The sequence below is a fragment of the Salvelinus sp. IW2-2015 genome, linkage group LG37 (genome assembly GCF_002910315.2).
Source record: "Salvelinus sp. IW2-2015 linkage group LG37, ASM291031v2, whole genome shotgun sequence".
Taxonomy (NCBI): Eukaryota; Metazoa; Chordata; class Actinopteri; order Salmoniformes; family Salmonidae; genus Salvelinus; species Salvelinus sp. IW2-2015.
This window is the reverse complement of record NC_036876.1, coordinates 5,157,547-5,172,983: the sequence shown is the minus strand read 5'-3', so window position 1 is coordinate 5,172,983 and position 15,437 is coordinate 5,157,547. Positions and strand designations below refer to the sequence as shown.

Genomic DNA, 15,437 nt, shown 5'->3' with positions numbered 1-15,437 from the left:
AAACACCACCACCTTCTAACCAGGAAAATCAGAGAACAACACCACCACCTTCTAACCAGGGAAACAGAGAAACACCACCACTTCTAACCAGGGGAAAACACCACCACCTTCTAACCAGGGAATCAGAGAAACACCACCACCACCTAACCAGGAAATCAGAGAAACACACACCTTTAACCAGGAAACAGAGAAACACCACACCTTCTAACCAGGGAAACACCACCACCTCTCTAACCAGGGAAACACCAACACCTAAACCAGGAAATCAGAGAAACACCACCACCTTCTAACCAGGAAATCAGAGAACACCACCACCTTCTAACCAGGGAAATCAGAGAAACACCACCACCTTCTAACCAGGGAAATAGAGAAACACCACCACCTTCTAACCAGAGAAACACCACCACCTTCTAACCAGGAAATCAGAGAAACACCACCACTCTAACAGGGAAATCAGAGAAACACCACCACCTTCTAACCAGGAAATCAGAGAAACACACCACCTTCTAACCAGGAAACACCACCACCTTCTAACCAGGAAACACACACCGCTAACAGGAACAGAAAACACCACCACCTTCTAACCAGAGAAACACCACCACCTTCTAACCAGGGGAACACCACCACCTTCTAACCAGGGAAACACCCACCACCTCTAACCAGGCAGAGAAACACCACCACCTTCTACCAGGGAAACACCACCACCTAACCAGGGAAATCAGAGAAACACCACCACCTTCTAACCAGAAACACCACCACCTAACCAGGGAAACACCACCACCCTAACCAGGAAATCAGAGAAACACCACCACCTTCTACCCAGAAACACACCACCTTCTAACCAGGGAAACACACCACCACAATAGAACACACCACTCTAACCAGGAAATCAGAGAAACACCACCACCCTTCTAACCAGAGAAACACACACCTAACCAGACCACCACACCTAACCAGGAAATCAGAGACCCAGGGACAACGGAAAAAGAGAGGTGGACAGGGCGGAGACAGGGAACAGGGCAAACAGGCAGAATACAGGAAGAGAAGACAGAGCTGCAAAGAAAACTGAACAGGCGAACCGGAATTGCACGGGAGAGCAATACTAGGAGCAAAAAAGGGCAAAAGACGAAAAAGCAGACAATGAGGCAGGGGAGATCCGCCTTCACAGGGAAACCAGTTGATGAAAGAACAACCTCACAGGGGAAGTGTGAGAAAACCGCAAAGCCCAGAGTTCAAAGACGTGCCCCACGGTAATATGGCCTGTAGCTTCCCGGAAAGGCATAGCAGCGAGGCAGCAAGGAGAACCCCAAGTGGGGCGGGCAACACAGCGGAAACCAGCGAGAAGGGCGCGACAGGGGGTGTAAGGCAGGCGAGAAAAGATTAACCAGGATCCCGACGGAACGAAGGAGCAAAGCCGCAATATACCAAGTGCAGTGAAAACGCTCGAAGGCTCTATAGTCAGAAGAAGATGCCGCCCAGACAATGCACAAGGAACAGACACGAAAGTCCGGCGGGAAACACAAAGGGGAGGCAAGGGGAGTGAAAAGCGAGGAGTGCCGAGAGGAAGATGTACCGGGCGGAGAAAAGGAGGACCAGCAAGCGAAGGAAGGATGCCGGAGGGAACATCCCAGGAGCACCGAGCACACAACGCTGGAAGAGTAACAGCAAGTCACAGGGGCCACACACGGGGCAAGGGGCATTAACAAGCAGGCAACGAGGAGACTGGGTCGGAAAGGAGGGTGGAAAAGTAAACGCGAGGGGACAGCCGCGAGAGAAGACAAAGCGCTAGCAGCCAGGCGCATGAGCAACACCCCCCCCGGCAGCAGCTGGAACAGGGAAGAAGGAGAAGGCAGCCTAGCCGCCGAACCAGAGTCACACCGGAGAACATCCCCCCAGGCAAGGCGAAACAGTAAAACAAACGGAGAAACGCGAAAGGGAACAGCAGAAAACCAAGCGACGGTCTACCACGTCCGACTACCGACAAAGGCACAAGGAAGACCGAGACAGAACGACACCACCGATGTACCGGACAGCACCAGAAGAACAGAGAAGGAGAGAAGGACGGCGAAAGCGAGCTCAAACGGCACGAGACCAACAAAAAAGGGCGCGCAGAAAGAGGCAACAGAGACAGCGTGCCAAAACGGAAAGACCAAAGAGAAGGCACAAAAGGCGGCGGCCTCAGGGAGAGCAAAGGCATATACGCCAGAAGGGAGGAAGAAGCAGAGGAAGGCAAGAATGGCAAAGACGAGAAGCCCCCAAAAACAGTGCCACGCAGCCCCGCCACACAACACACCAGAGGGCATAAACACAGACGCGGACGAGACAAAGGCAGAAGCACCGGCAGGCCGGAGGAGGGAAAACCAACGGAACTGCCCAAAAAAAAGTACAGTGCGAATCCCGCTGCAACCCAGGACCGACCCTCAAAAACACCTTCATACACCGCACCGCCGAACACACCACCACCTTACACCAATGCGAAACGAGCCACCGACGCGTCCTACTCACCAGGAATACAGAGAAAACCGCCCACCTATCTAACCAGGAAAACACCGACCACCCTTTCCACCAGGGAAAGCACCACCACTCTGTCACAGTGGAACACCACACACCAACCAAGATACAACACCACCTTCTAACCAGGGAAACGCCACACCACAATAACCAGGCCGGAAAATCGAGAAACACCAAACACCTTCTAACCAGAGTGGAGAGACACCACCACCTCACCAGGGCTACAGAGAAACACCACCACCCTAAACCAAGAAAAACAACCGACGCACTTTACCACGAGAACAAACACCCACCACCTTAACCAGGAAATCAGGAGACCACGCGTAACACAGCGCTACACACACCACCACCTTCTAACCAGGGAAATCAGAGAAACACCACCACCTTCTAACCAGGGAAACACCACCACCTAACCAGGGAAATCAGAGAAACACCACCACCTTCTAACCAGGGAAATCAGAGAAACACCACCACCTTCTAACCAGGGAAACACCACCACCTAACCAGGGAAATCAGAGAAACACCNGAAACACCACCACCTAACCAGGGAAATCAGAGAAACACCTATGAGAGCATGAACACTTTCTACATGTAATTGTATAATATGTTTTGATGTACAGTACCAGTCAAARGTTTGGACACACGGGTTTTTCTTTATTTGAACTATTTTCTACATTGTAGAATAATAGTGAATAAATCWAAACTAYKAAATAACACTTATGGAATCATGTAATAAAATATATTTTATATTTGAGATTCTTAAAAGTAGCCACGCTTTGCCTTGATGACAGCTTTGCACACTCTTGGCATTCTTTCAACCAGCTTCATGAGGTAGTCAAATGGAATGCATTTCAGTTAACAGGTGTGCCTTGTTAARAGTTCATTTGTGGAATATAATTCCTTCTTAATGCGTTTGAGCCAATCAGTTGTGTTGTGACAAGGTAGGGGTGGTGTACAGAAGATAGCCCAATTGGTAAAAGACCAAGTCCATATCATGGCAAGAACAGCTCAAATAAGCAAAGAGAAATGACAGTCCATCATTATTTTAAGACAATYCATAAAATTTCAAGAACAAGCGCAGTCGCAAAAACCATCAAGCGCTATGATGAAACTGGCTCACATTAGGAAAGGAAGACCCAGAGTTACCTCTGTTGCAGAGGATAAGTTCATTAGAGTTACCAGCCTCAGATTGCAGACCAAATAAATGCTTCACAGAATTCAAGTAACAGACACATCTCAACATCAACTGTTCAGAKGAGACCGCGTGAATCAGGCCTTCATGGTCGAACTGCTGCAAAGAAACCACTATTAAAGGCATGAATAAGAAGAGACTTGCTTGGGCCAAGAAACACGAGCAATGGACATTAGACCAGTGGAAATCTGTTCTTTGGTCTGATGAGTCCAAATTTGMGATTTTTGGTTCCAACTGCCGTGTCTTTGTGAGACGCAGAGTAGGTGAACGGATGATCTCCGCATGTGTGGTTCCCACCGTGAAGCATGGAGGTGGTGGTGTGATAGTGTGGGGTTGCTTTGCTGGTGACATTATCTGTGATTTATTTAGAATTCAAGGCACACTTAACCAGCATGGCTACCACAGCATTCTGCAGCAATACATTGTCCTACTTGTTTGCGCTTAGTGGGACTATCATTTGTTTTTCAACAGGACAATGACCCAACACACCTCCAGGCTGTGTAAAGGCTATTTGACCAAGAATGAGAGTGATGGAGTGCTGCATCAGATGGCCTCCACAATCGCACGACCTCAACCCAATTGAGATGGTTTGGGATGAGTTGGACTACAGAGTGAAGGAAAAGCAGCCAACAAGAGAGGAAGGGAGAGAGAAAATGGAAGAGTTGAATAGAGAGCGAGAACGAGAGAAAATGGAAGAGAGGAAGAGAGAGAGAACGAGAGAGAGAGAAAATGGAAGAGAGGAATAGAGAGAATGTACGGCAGCAGTCCCTCATGCAGCGGCAGCAAGAAATACTCTCCCCTCGTCTGAAATCATCAGTCAAAACATCAGGGAGAGAAAAGTAATTAGATTTCCAGGTTCAAAGACAGCAAGTGTGACAATCTCCAGGCCACAACAAAACATTGGTCCAAGCAGGCGGTACAGATTTTAGCAATCATGAAGAGTTTAGGAGTTTCCTGGATAGACGGAGGTAGCAGAAGTGGGTTAGTTGCATGCCGACTCAGTTGGCGTTCAAACTGCAAACGTGGCGGTTGATGTTATGGAGGCATCACCTACCTACTACGCCAAAAAGCTCCGTCGCGTACGAAATAAAATCTGACAACCACAAGCAAAACAAGAGGGAGGAGAAACAAATGAGTAAAATAAATGAACATAGCATGCAGTACTATTACCAGAATATACTGTGGCTGTGGTAAATATCATTCATAGAATTAATTTAACAACCCCCCTTTTGCTAGACTCCACATGGTCTGCTTTGTATTAGACTTGGTCCTCAAGGGTCCTTGTATTGGAAGTAGGTTTTTTCCATCAGTTACATTAATTGATACATTAAAGRGAAATTTCACCACTTTTCAAACTCATATTGAGGATGAATATGAGGWTGAAAAGTGGTGAAGTTTCCCTTTAAGTGACCAGGGAGAAAGGAAAACCARMATAAACTGCAGAACAAGGCCTGAATTATGAATTATGCACCTCAGTAATAGATGGTTGTGTGTGGCACTCCTAGAAATATGAATGAATAGAACGGACTTGGAARCTCTAACCCYGGCAATAGACTGGTACTGTATACTCACAATGGCTGTCTGGTATTGGGATGCAATCAACTAATGCTGGATTGCCATGGTAATGTAGAATGTTCATTCAAATGATGCTAACTGATGTGGCTTTTTCTAATGCCAGTTGAATTGACTCAACAAATCACAGCACAGATTAAAGGGTACACTTTGTGACTTGACTTCTTGGCATGGGTACACTCAAAACACTCACTCTATTCATTCTTATTTCTAAGGTGGCACCGGCATGGAACAAATGCAGGTAGGTAGCTRATAGAACAGAGAAGCATGGCGTGAGATTAGGAGCTCCTTACCCTGTACTCTCTGCAGCTTGGTGCGGCCGAAGGCCATGGGCAGGTTGAGCGGGATGTAGTGCTCGTGGTTACACACCGTCATCAAGAAGTCAAACTTCATCTCCGTCAAGACCTGTCAGTCAACAAACCGCTCTAGCATTACAAAACAACTCCTAAGACAACACACGTACTGGAACTCAAGATGACCAGAAACAAATTGTTTATTTTCATCCTACAAATGAAAAGAATTGAGATTGGGATTGAAAATAATCTCTGAGACAAAACATTGTAGAGCCACCGGCAATCGGAGGGTTAATAAAACAATGGATGTACATGTTGATTTATATTTGTTAGTCAAATATAGTAAGGCTGATAATATAGTGTTGATCAAATGTGTCGGCATGTTGAAAGACTGCTAGAGGCCACACGCTAAAGGCTTTTTATTCTACCTGCCAGGGTCATACTGTGTTATGGTAGTCAGCTGTATAGCCTGTATAATTATACTATTATCATTCATGATCCCTTATAGCACGCTCTTATTTTGTATGTAGGGCACATTTCCCACAGTCAATGTGCATCTACTATCTATAGAAGCCTGTACAGCAGGCTGTTTTAGTTCCCGTTGCATTAATGATACATGATCAACAATAGCAGAAGGGTTATTGTTATTGTACAGTACCTATATAATATAAATATACATGTGTATATAATAAAATGATCAACAATTGAAGAGGTACTGTGGTTGGTACTGTGGTTGGTACTGTGGTTGGTGTCGAGTACCTTGGGGTCTTTGAGTGTGAAGGCACACATGTAGTCGTTGACCAGGCTGAAGGCAAAGCCTCTGTTCATGAAGGTCAGACAGCGCTGTGGAGACAAGCACAGATCAGGGCATTAAGAAGAACAGGACTAACCAACTAAGCACACCAAGAACATCTTTCATAGACAGCACCTGACTTCACCACACATTATCGCTAGTTTCAGAAGGGAGTTTGGTCTTTAATGAAGACCTCAATATCAACAGTATTCCTTTTTCAGAGCAGGGATAATGTATTTTGTATTATGTCCGTCCTTTAGTGTATGGTTCAGGCACTGTAATGTACGGGGGCCTGTAGTGTATGGTTCAGGCTCTGTAATGTATGGTTCAGGCTCTGTATGGGGGCCTGACCTTGATGAAGCCAGCCAGGCTGAGGTTGACACAGCGGGCCTCCTCTGGGATCTCAACATGGCGGATGGTGATGTGAGGCATGATGGACARYAGYARGGACTGKAGSRCCTGGTGGAAACTGTCTGGAAACCTCTGGGCACGGGGCATCTGGTAGGACACAACACACTCATTTATAGATGTCGACAACATGGTGACCTCATGTGAACCTCGGGGCCGAGCGACAATTAACTTGGGTAAGGCAATTTTCCAATTGAGCTCAATGGATGTTCTATGGGTATAAAGTGTGTGGATTTGTGGTTCTGATTCACCCCAACTACAGATAAACTAATCTTATATTAACTAATAGGATGGGAGGAAGGAACAAGTGTGCTCTTCTGGTCATTGAGAAATAGATTTCTTTCACAACAGCCTAAGAGATGAAACATGACTCACTAAAATGTGCACAGCTTGTAAAATCCTCAAATGTACTAGTGAATATTATATTAGAATTGTGGTCAATTTCAGCAACCTTAGTTTATCTTCAGTAGATGCTTCAGTCTGGATTTTACTGGGCCTGTTTCTAAACTGTTGCCAAGATAAGAGTACAAACAGGAATATCCTTATCACCAACTGACCTTTGCATATCTGTAGAATGAGGAAGTGTTCATTGCCACATTTTTGCAGTGAGGAAAGAGTGTGTGAAATGTAACACTGCAGCGCCACATGATAAATATTTGCATAGCAAGAATGCTAACTGTTCCCCTCCACCTGAGGGCTTGTCAGGGATGGCTGTTTTGTGTGGGTGTGTGCACGTGTGCATGTGGGAGTGCACTATCTTCGATGTGGGACACAAGATAAACCCCTAATCAGAATAGAACATGCACCAACCTTGATCCTGTTGCCCTCCTGGAGGTACTGGGCCATGGACTTGGCCATTGTCTCAAAGAAGAACCAAGAATACTAGAAAAGAGGAAGAGGGACAGAAGAAGTTGGACCTACTGCTCAATTGTGAAACATTTAGATAGCGTCCCGATTGCCACCCTATTACTTCATAGTGCACTACCTTGGGCCAGAGGCCTGCATAATGCCCTTGTCAAAAGTAGTGCACTATAAAGGGAATGCGATGCCATTAGGGATGCACCCTTCCTAAGAAAGATCATATCAACAGTCTGACAACAACAAAAAACATCAATGGGTTCTATAATATGGGCTTTATAATACCGGCTTCGTGTGCAGGAATCCTAGGTGTACTGACAATAGAAAACTGCGCAAAAGTAATTGTTTCGAAAACATGGTGGGTTGTCAAAACATGCTTATTAGTGACACAAGAATGTAAGGAATCCACTTTCCCTTTCAAGGAACAAGTGGCTGGTTCAGCTGCATGTGCTGCAGTGATACCTGCTGGTCAGTATGGGAATTTACATTTTATGCTTGAACATGACAAGTAAAAAAGTGTGCGCATGCTGCTGTTCCTGCAAAAGCTAATGGGGATCCAAATACACACACACACACACACACACACACACACACACACACACACACACACACACACACACACACCACACCTTGAAGCAGCTGGTTGCTGGTGTTGAAATCTGCTGTCTGTTTGAGGATGGCTGTAACTGCGGTGGCCAGGACTTCATGAGTGGTCCCAGAGTTCCCAGACACAAACACATACTGGGGACACAACACAGAAATAGGCATTAATACACAACCTTCACATTATCACTTTACATGGTATGTTGAACATTATCCCAAATGAGAAATGAATGAACTTTAAGTAACTTTCAACTGAAAATGCATTACCCATCTTTACATTCATCAGTAAGGCAAGGACCAGGCCTTGGTTCTGCTCATTAAATGTAACCTTTATTTAACTAGGAAAATCAGTTAAGAACAAATTCTTATTTACAATGACGGCCTACCCCGGATAACACTGGGCCAATTGTGCGCCGCCCTACAGGACTTCAAATCACAGCCGGTTGTGATACAGCCTGGATTCGAACCTGGGTGTCTGTAGTGATGCAGTGCCTTAGACCGCAGCGCCATTCGGGAGTCTCAAAATTATTATCGACTGTCGTGTGTATGATGCCTGACGTTTTACCTTCAGAAAAGAGCGCAGGTAGTTTTCCAGTCCTTCCTCATGGCACCGGGAAACGACGTGTATAATCACACTGAAGAATTAGAATATTATGGTTACTTTCCTCAACCTACATCCATTAACGCTTCCAAAAAAGCATTTAAAATAACCTCGTCCCAAATCTGTTTGTGCCRTTTAGCAAACTCCTGTACAGTGACTTTTGTGTTATATTTGACAACAAAAAAAGGCCTTTCAAATCAATTGACTTATAACTCACATTCACAACTATGACTATGTCTAGGTCACTGTTTCATGGGGTCAGATCATGATACCGTCATAGGGTCAGGGGTCAAGACTCACCGGGTGGAGTTGACAGCGATTTCTTGAGCTTCTTTGGTTGCCGTGGTGAGCACCTCAAACAGCTGCATCAGCACAGTGGGGAGGAACTTAATGATCACCTGAGCCTCCATGGCATGCAGGCACTAGGGAAGGGAGGGAAGGAGGGAGAGAGATGGAGAGAAAGGGTTGTTGAGTGAGAGAGAGAGACAAAGAGAGAGAGAGAGCATGACCAGCAGGAAATTTAGTTAAAATATATGAGGGTTGAAGTCAGAGAGAGACAGCAATACCAAGTGATAGCGTAAATGAGACAGAAGTGTCTCTCTCACCTTAAGATACTTGATGAGTTCTGCTGGGTTGCCCTCTGAGGAGGACCTTATCAGCTGGCAGTGCTGGAAGAACTTGTGGAGGTGCAGATCCTAGACAGAGAAATACAGAACACAGATGTCTTATGGTGTTTGTTACAATAGCTTTAACAAGTTGTTTTAATGTTGGAAGGTAGAAGACATACTTCAGGGTATATTGTTGAAGCTACATTGGTCTTCACTTTGAAAAGGGGCTTGCAGTTTTCTACCCATTTTATATCTGGCGCTGGCTGTAAGGAGAAAAAAAACAAATACAATGAAGTGATTTTAGTATCGTGCATTTTTAAATAACTCATAGTTTGCAGGGGTGTAATGGTTCACCAAACCCACGGTTCGGTACGTATTGCGGTTTTGGAGTCACGGTTTGGATTAGGTACAGCGGGAAAATTAAATGCCATTCATAATGTTCCTGGCATTCCATTCTGATGCTGTGTTTGTAACCACGTGGGAGGTGGGAATTTAGCAGTTGTGAAGTCATAAATAMCAGTTGGATGCATTCATCTAATTTGAAATTTGTTGAGAAATGCAGACAGGCTAATGGCCAACAAGCTGTGTCAACTATGAACCAAAAGTACATCTATCAAATATAGAGTTTAAAAAAACACATTCATAAATTGCTCTTCATAAATAATGTTTTGTTGTTGCATTTAACTGACGAAAATACTGTAATAGAGGCCATTTCCTTAGTAGGTGAGGTCAGAGGTCACCATGTGGGAAAGCGGGTGCTTGGAATGTTATGGTGCATTCAAAGCAACTGGGAACTCTGAAAAAAATTGGGTCAAATCATGACTGTGATCTTCAGGTCGGAAAGTCGGCTCTCTAAAAAGATGGAATTCCGAGTGTGATGACCGGTCATAAAGATCCCAGTCGTATGTGGTAAATTCCTAATTCCCACTTGGTTATGAATGCACCATGACACTGCCTCCTTCAGATGTCACCAGGGAGGCCAAAACTCCATCCCACCAAAACAAGCTGAAATTTTAGGCGGTATTTTCAAACAGCTCTTACACTAAAAGGGCGTTAGCATCATTTTCACAATTTCACAGAATTATTCCAACCTCAGTGTGGAAATATATATTAAACACAGGAAAATATGTATTTTCACTGCATTGGGTCTTTAAGTAAGCGCCCAATGGTGCATTGGCCAATTAATTAAAAACTTTTGCATTGCTTATATAGAGAGGGTACTACCTGTTTGCTGAAATGGGTGAAAGAGGGAGGTTCTTAACGTCGCTCGAGCACTTTCATGAGGTGCTGAAACCCCCTATTCTCAACCACAGAGAACGGCTATAAACCAAAGACTGTATAAAATAGCCTACCTATCGCTCCTGTAATTTCTTTGGCCAGGTCAGAATCAGCTGCCAAGGGCTGCTTGAATGCAGAGGGTGATGTCGGCGTAAATGTGTCAACATATTTGAGGTGTTGGCAGCTGCATAGGCTATTCTCTTTGAGCATGGCGACATACTTTTAATGTTTTATCCACCACTCTCTGTCCATCGCCGTAGTAATCTACTGGGAAGCCAAAATGTTTCTCGATGGAGGATCCTCCAATTCTGGTTTATCAACCCCACCATTCGACATTGTACAGAACTAAAAGAAACGTCCCTTTTTCAGGACACTGTCTTTCAAAGATAATTTGTAAAAATCCAAATAACTTCACAGATCTTCATTGTAAAGGGTTTAAACACTATTTCCCATGCTTGTTCAATGAAACATAAACAACATGCACCTGTGGAACGGTCGTTAAGACACTAACAGCTTACAGGCGGTAGGCAATTAAGGTCACATTTATGAAAACTTTGGACACTAAAGAGGCCTTTCTACTGACTCTGAAAAACACCAAAAGAAAGATGCCCAGGGTCCGTGCTCATCTGCGTGAACGTGCCTTAGGCATGCTGCAAGAAGGCATGAGGACTGCAGATGTGGCCAGGGCAATAAATTGCAATGTACGTACTGTGAGACACTGAAGACAGCGCTACAGGGAGACAGGGCGGACAGCTGATTGTCCTCGCAGTGGCAGACCACGTGTAACAACACCTGTAGAGGATCGGTACATCCGAACATCACACCTGGGGGACAGGTACAGGATGGCAACAACAACTGCCCGAGTTACACCAGGAATGCACAATCTCTCCATCAGTGCTCAGACTGTCCGCAATAGGCTGGAGAGAGGCTGGACTGAGGACTTGTAGGCCTGTTGTAAAGGCAGGTCTCACCAGACATCACCGGCAAACAACGTTGCCTATGGGGCACAAACCACCGTCGCTGACCAGACAGGAACTGGCAAAAAGTGCTCTTCACTGAACGAGTCACGGTTTTGTCTCACCAGGGGTGATGGTCGGATTTGCGGTTATCGTCGCAGGAATGAGCGTTACAATCCGAGGTCTGTACTCTGAGCGGGATCGATTTGGTGGTGGAGCGTCCGTCATGGTCTGGGGTGGTGTGTCACAGCATCATCGGACTGAGGCGATCTCAATGCTGTGCGTTACAGGGAGACATCCTCTCCCTCCATGTGGTTCCCCTTCCTGCAGGCCTCATCCCGTTTCTTTTTTTTTTTTGCTGAGTTTAGTTCCCGGCTGCGCTCACAAAGGACAATTTGAAATGCATCAATTAAAGATTAGACTTTTTATTACAACGTGCAATATTGCTGCAGTCGTTTTAATGGAAATAGCCTGAAATGTTATTGTTTCAGCTCAACTTACTCCAGAGGCATAGGCCTACAACGCAGTGTAGACATAGCCCTATAGGCCTCAAGCAGTGTAGACATAGCCTATAGGCTACAACGCAGTGTAGACATAGGCCTTATAGGCCTACAACGCAGATGTGTAGACATAGCCTATAGGCACAGCGTGTAGACATAGCCTAGTAGGCTACCGAGTGTAGAATAGCATTAGGCCTACAACGAGTGTAGACATAGCTATAGGCTACAAACGCAGTGTAGACATAAGCCTATAGGCCTACAAGCAGTGTAGACTAGCCTATAGGCTACAACGCAGTGTAGACATGAGCCTATATGCCTACAACGCAGTGTAGTAGACATAGCTATAGGCCTACACGCAGTGTAGACTAATAGCCTATAGGCCTAACAACGCAGTGTAGACAATAGCCTATAGGCTACAAACGAGTGTATGACATACATAGGCTACAAAAACCGCAAGGTGTAGACGATAAGCCTACTAGACCATAGCCATAGGCCTAACCGAGTGGTAGACATAGCCTATGCGCTACACGCAGTGTAGAATGCCATACGCTAATGCGGCCGTAACAAGCTGGCACCGTGGTAGACATAGCCTATAGGCCTACGACGCCAGTGGTAGAAATAGCCTATAGGCCTACAACGCAGTGTAGATATATTCATTCGGGTTCAGTGCGGACAAAACCGAGGTCCCCGTACCAAATATGTGTACCATTATACCCCTAATAGTTTTTCATAATATCGTTCTCCAAATGTTTTAATCAATGTCATCTCAGTCATATGCCACGAGCATACAAGCAGGAGAAACCTCTGCCCTGACCCCAGGTTCTCTCCAGTACCCAGAGGGTTGTACCTTCTTGGCGTCCTGGGTCTTGTCATACAGGTATCCAGGGGGCAGGGTGGCAGACACAGGCAGCTGTAGCTCTATAGACTGCATCCTGCCATCTTCCAACAGAGGGGCCCAGGAGTAGCCCACTGTTACAGAGAGAGATGGACGGCTAAGGTAATGGAGGTAGATGGTAGATACACACACTCAAGACAAATACACTAACAGACACGCGCACACCCTCAAAAAAACACACGCACACACAGACACACATACCGCTCCTAGTCTTACCCAGGGACTGGACTCCCTCTCTCTTCTTGGTGCTGGTCTTGGTACTGATCTCACAGCTGATGTGGTAGAAGGTAAAGAGGATGTGGTGTTTCTCATGAACATGGACTGGCAGCTCAATCTTCACCTGTACAGGTAGGGAAACWATCATTAATATTAGTGATAATGTTCATAGGAACCCAATCAATCATTAATAATGTTCATAGGAACCCAATCAATCATTAATATTAGTGATAATGTTCATAGGAACCCAATCAACCATTAATATTAATGTTCATAAGAAATGCACCTTACCTGACCCATCTACGCTACTTTAGCTGTAATGGAACTACTTTAATATAAGTCATAACATTGTCATAAATGATGTGTCTAGCCTTTATGCAGCAAAGTGATTAAAAGGTGAAACTGCAACACACAAAACAGTATGGAAAAAAGTATGAAAATGTATGCACTCACTCTGGATAAGAGCATCTGCTAAATGACAAAAATGTATATATTTTTTTAAATTTTAACAATTTGGTCAAAAAGCTCAATTCTTCCTACTCTCYCCACAAGGGGGCAGTAGCAGTGAGTACAATAATGTTCAGTCTGCCTGCACGTGCGCTCTGCTTCACAGGAAATAACAGACAGCCCATGGCATAGTATTAAACTAACGTCAATTAAAACATAATTCTAAGTATGACTTGATCATGTGTCAACATCAATAGTGCTGTCCTTTCACTTGTTGAAGCTGGTCTTCCTCATAACTCACTTGAACTAATTTAGTTAACTATTCAGCAAGGCATGAGGTATTGGTCCAGGAATTGGTCACTGGAGAGTAAAGAAAAGGGGGGGCTTGGATGGTGAGTGTGTGTGGAGTCTAATCCATATACCAAACACAAGATGCCCCCGCTCCCGTGGGTCTGAGATAGTCTCCTGTCCTCACCTCTCCCTCCCTTTTCCCTGGCCAGGGAGGCTCTGGTGGGTGTCTGACTAGCCCAGTGTGAGGCAGAGTTACAGGATTAACCCGGAAATAACTGGTGGACTGGACTTCAGTAGAATACTGTACTGTAGACCGACCATGTTTTAAATAGGCTTTAAAAACACTAACTTTTCAACTCCTTCACCTATAGTGAAACTTTAACCAGACATGATGCATTGTTCAAACTCAACTGTTTAACTGTTTTGTAGACGTGAACCATGGGAGGGGGGGCTTGGCTGGTCAGGTTTATTTACTCACCTCGTCATAGAACTCAGGGTTCTGGTTGTGGTGGAGGACGGCCGCACAGGCACTGGTGGTGAAGAGTSTCTCCCCTGGCTTTCCGTAGATACACTGAAACACACACACACACATACATTATTAGTCATCTACTGCTCATCCTTCAATGTTAGGGTATGCCAGTGAGTAAGTCTACAGCAAYCTGTGAGCATTGATAATAACTAGACAGAAATGGTTTCAAAGAACTGTACAATCACATCTAAAATACAACGCTAGCCTCTCATGGCAGAACTTGCAACACAAACAAACAACATCTGTCAGAACAATGGTGAAAACGAGCTGTTCACCAGTGTCAGTTAGAGGTGAGATTTGAGTTAATGAGAGGAGAACTCTCTCACGCCAGGCTAAACTGACCAAGCAGAACCAGGGGAGGGAAGGAGGAGGGGCAGGCTGAGTTGCCTAAGCCCATGCATGTGAWGTGGCTTTGTGAATACATGCCCTGAAGTCAACCTGTTTGGAAGTCCARGCAGAGGTCTAGATAATTGACCCTGATATGGCAGACACAGTGAGGAGGAGAGGGGGATCCGTTTGGAACGGTAATTAGGACATTGATTACTTTGGTCATTCCTCATTACTGCAGAGAGGAGAGGCAGAGCCTCGGGCTCGGTCCCAAATGGCATCCTATTCCCTAAGTAGTGCACAGCGTTTGAGCAGCTCTGGTGAAAAGTAGTGTCAGAAGTAGGGCACTACCCTGGGAATAGGGTGCCATTTGCGACACAACCTATGAGAGCGGTGGAGGTCCTCTGAAAGAACAGAGTGAGCAGAGCTCAAATCAACAGCTCAGTCGAAGAAGAGACAGTTTCAGATCATATGATTATGGGTTGTGTACCAGTTACAGTGTAACAGGTATATTTCTGTACGTCCCCCTCGTATTCTCCTCTCCAAAAGAACTCTCTAA

General features: G+C 45.3%; 1 protein-coding gene across 1 annotated transcript in view; it reads right to left on the bottom strand.

Annotated features, from left to right (window-relative positions):
- The window catches only part of LOC111960166 (dedicator of cytokinesis protein 11-like), a 133,369-nt gene that overhangs the window by 83,763 nt on the left and 34,169 nt on the right, over positions 1 to 15,437 (bottom strand). The window contains 12 exon segments of the mRNA XM_070437805.1: positions 5,569 to 5,680; positions 6,328 to 6,411; positions 6,713 to 6,859; positions 7,580 to 7,651; positions 8,255 to 8,368; positions 8,796 to 8,865; positions 9,132 to 9,253; positions 9,437 to 9,526; positions 9,619 to 9,702; positions 13,021 to 13,142; positions 13,285 to 13,408; positions 14,501 to 14,595. Of these exon segments, the coding sequence (XP_070293906.1) occupies positions 5,569 to 5,680; positions 6,328 to 6,411; positions 6,713 to 6,859; positions 7,580 to 7,651; positions 8,255 to 8,368; positions 8,796 to 8,865; positions 9,132 to 9,253; positions 9,437 to 9,526; positions 9,619 to 9,702; positions 13,021 to 13,142; positions 13,285 to 13,408; positions 14,501 to 14,595 (1,236 nt within the window).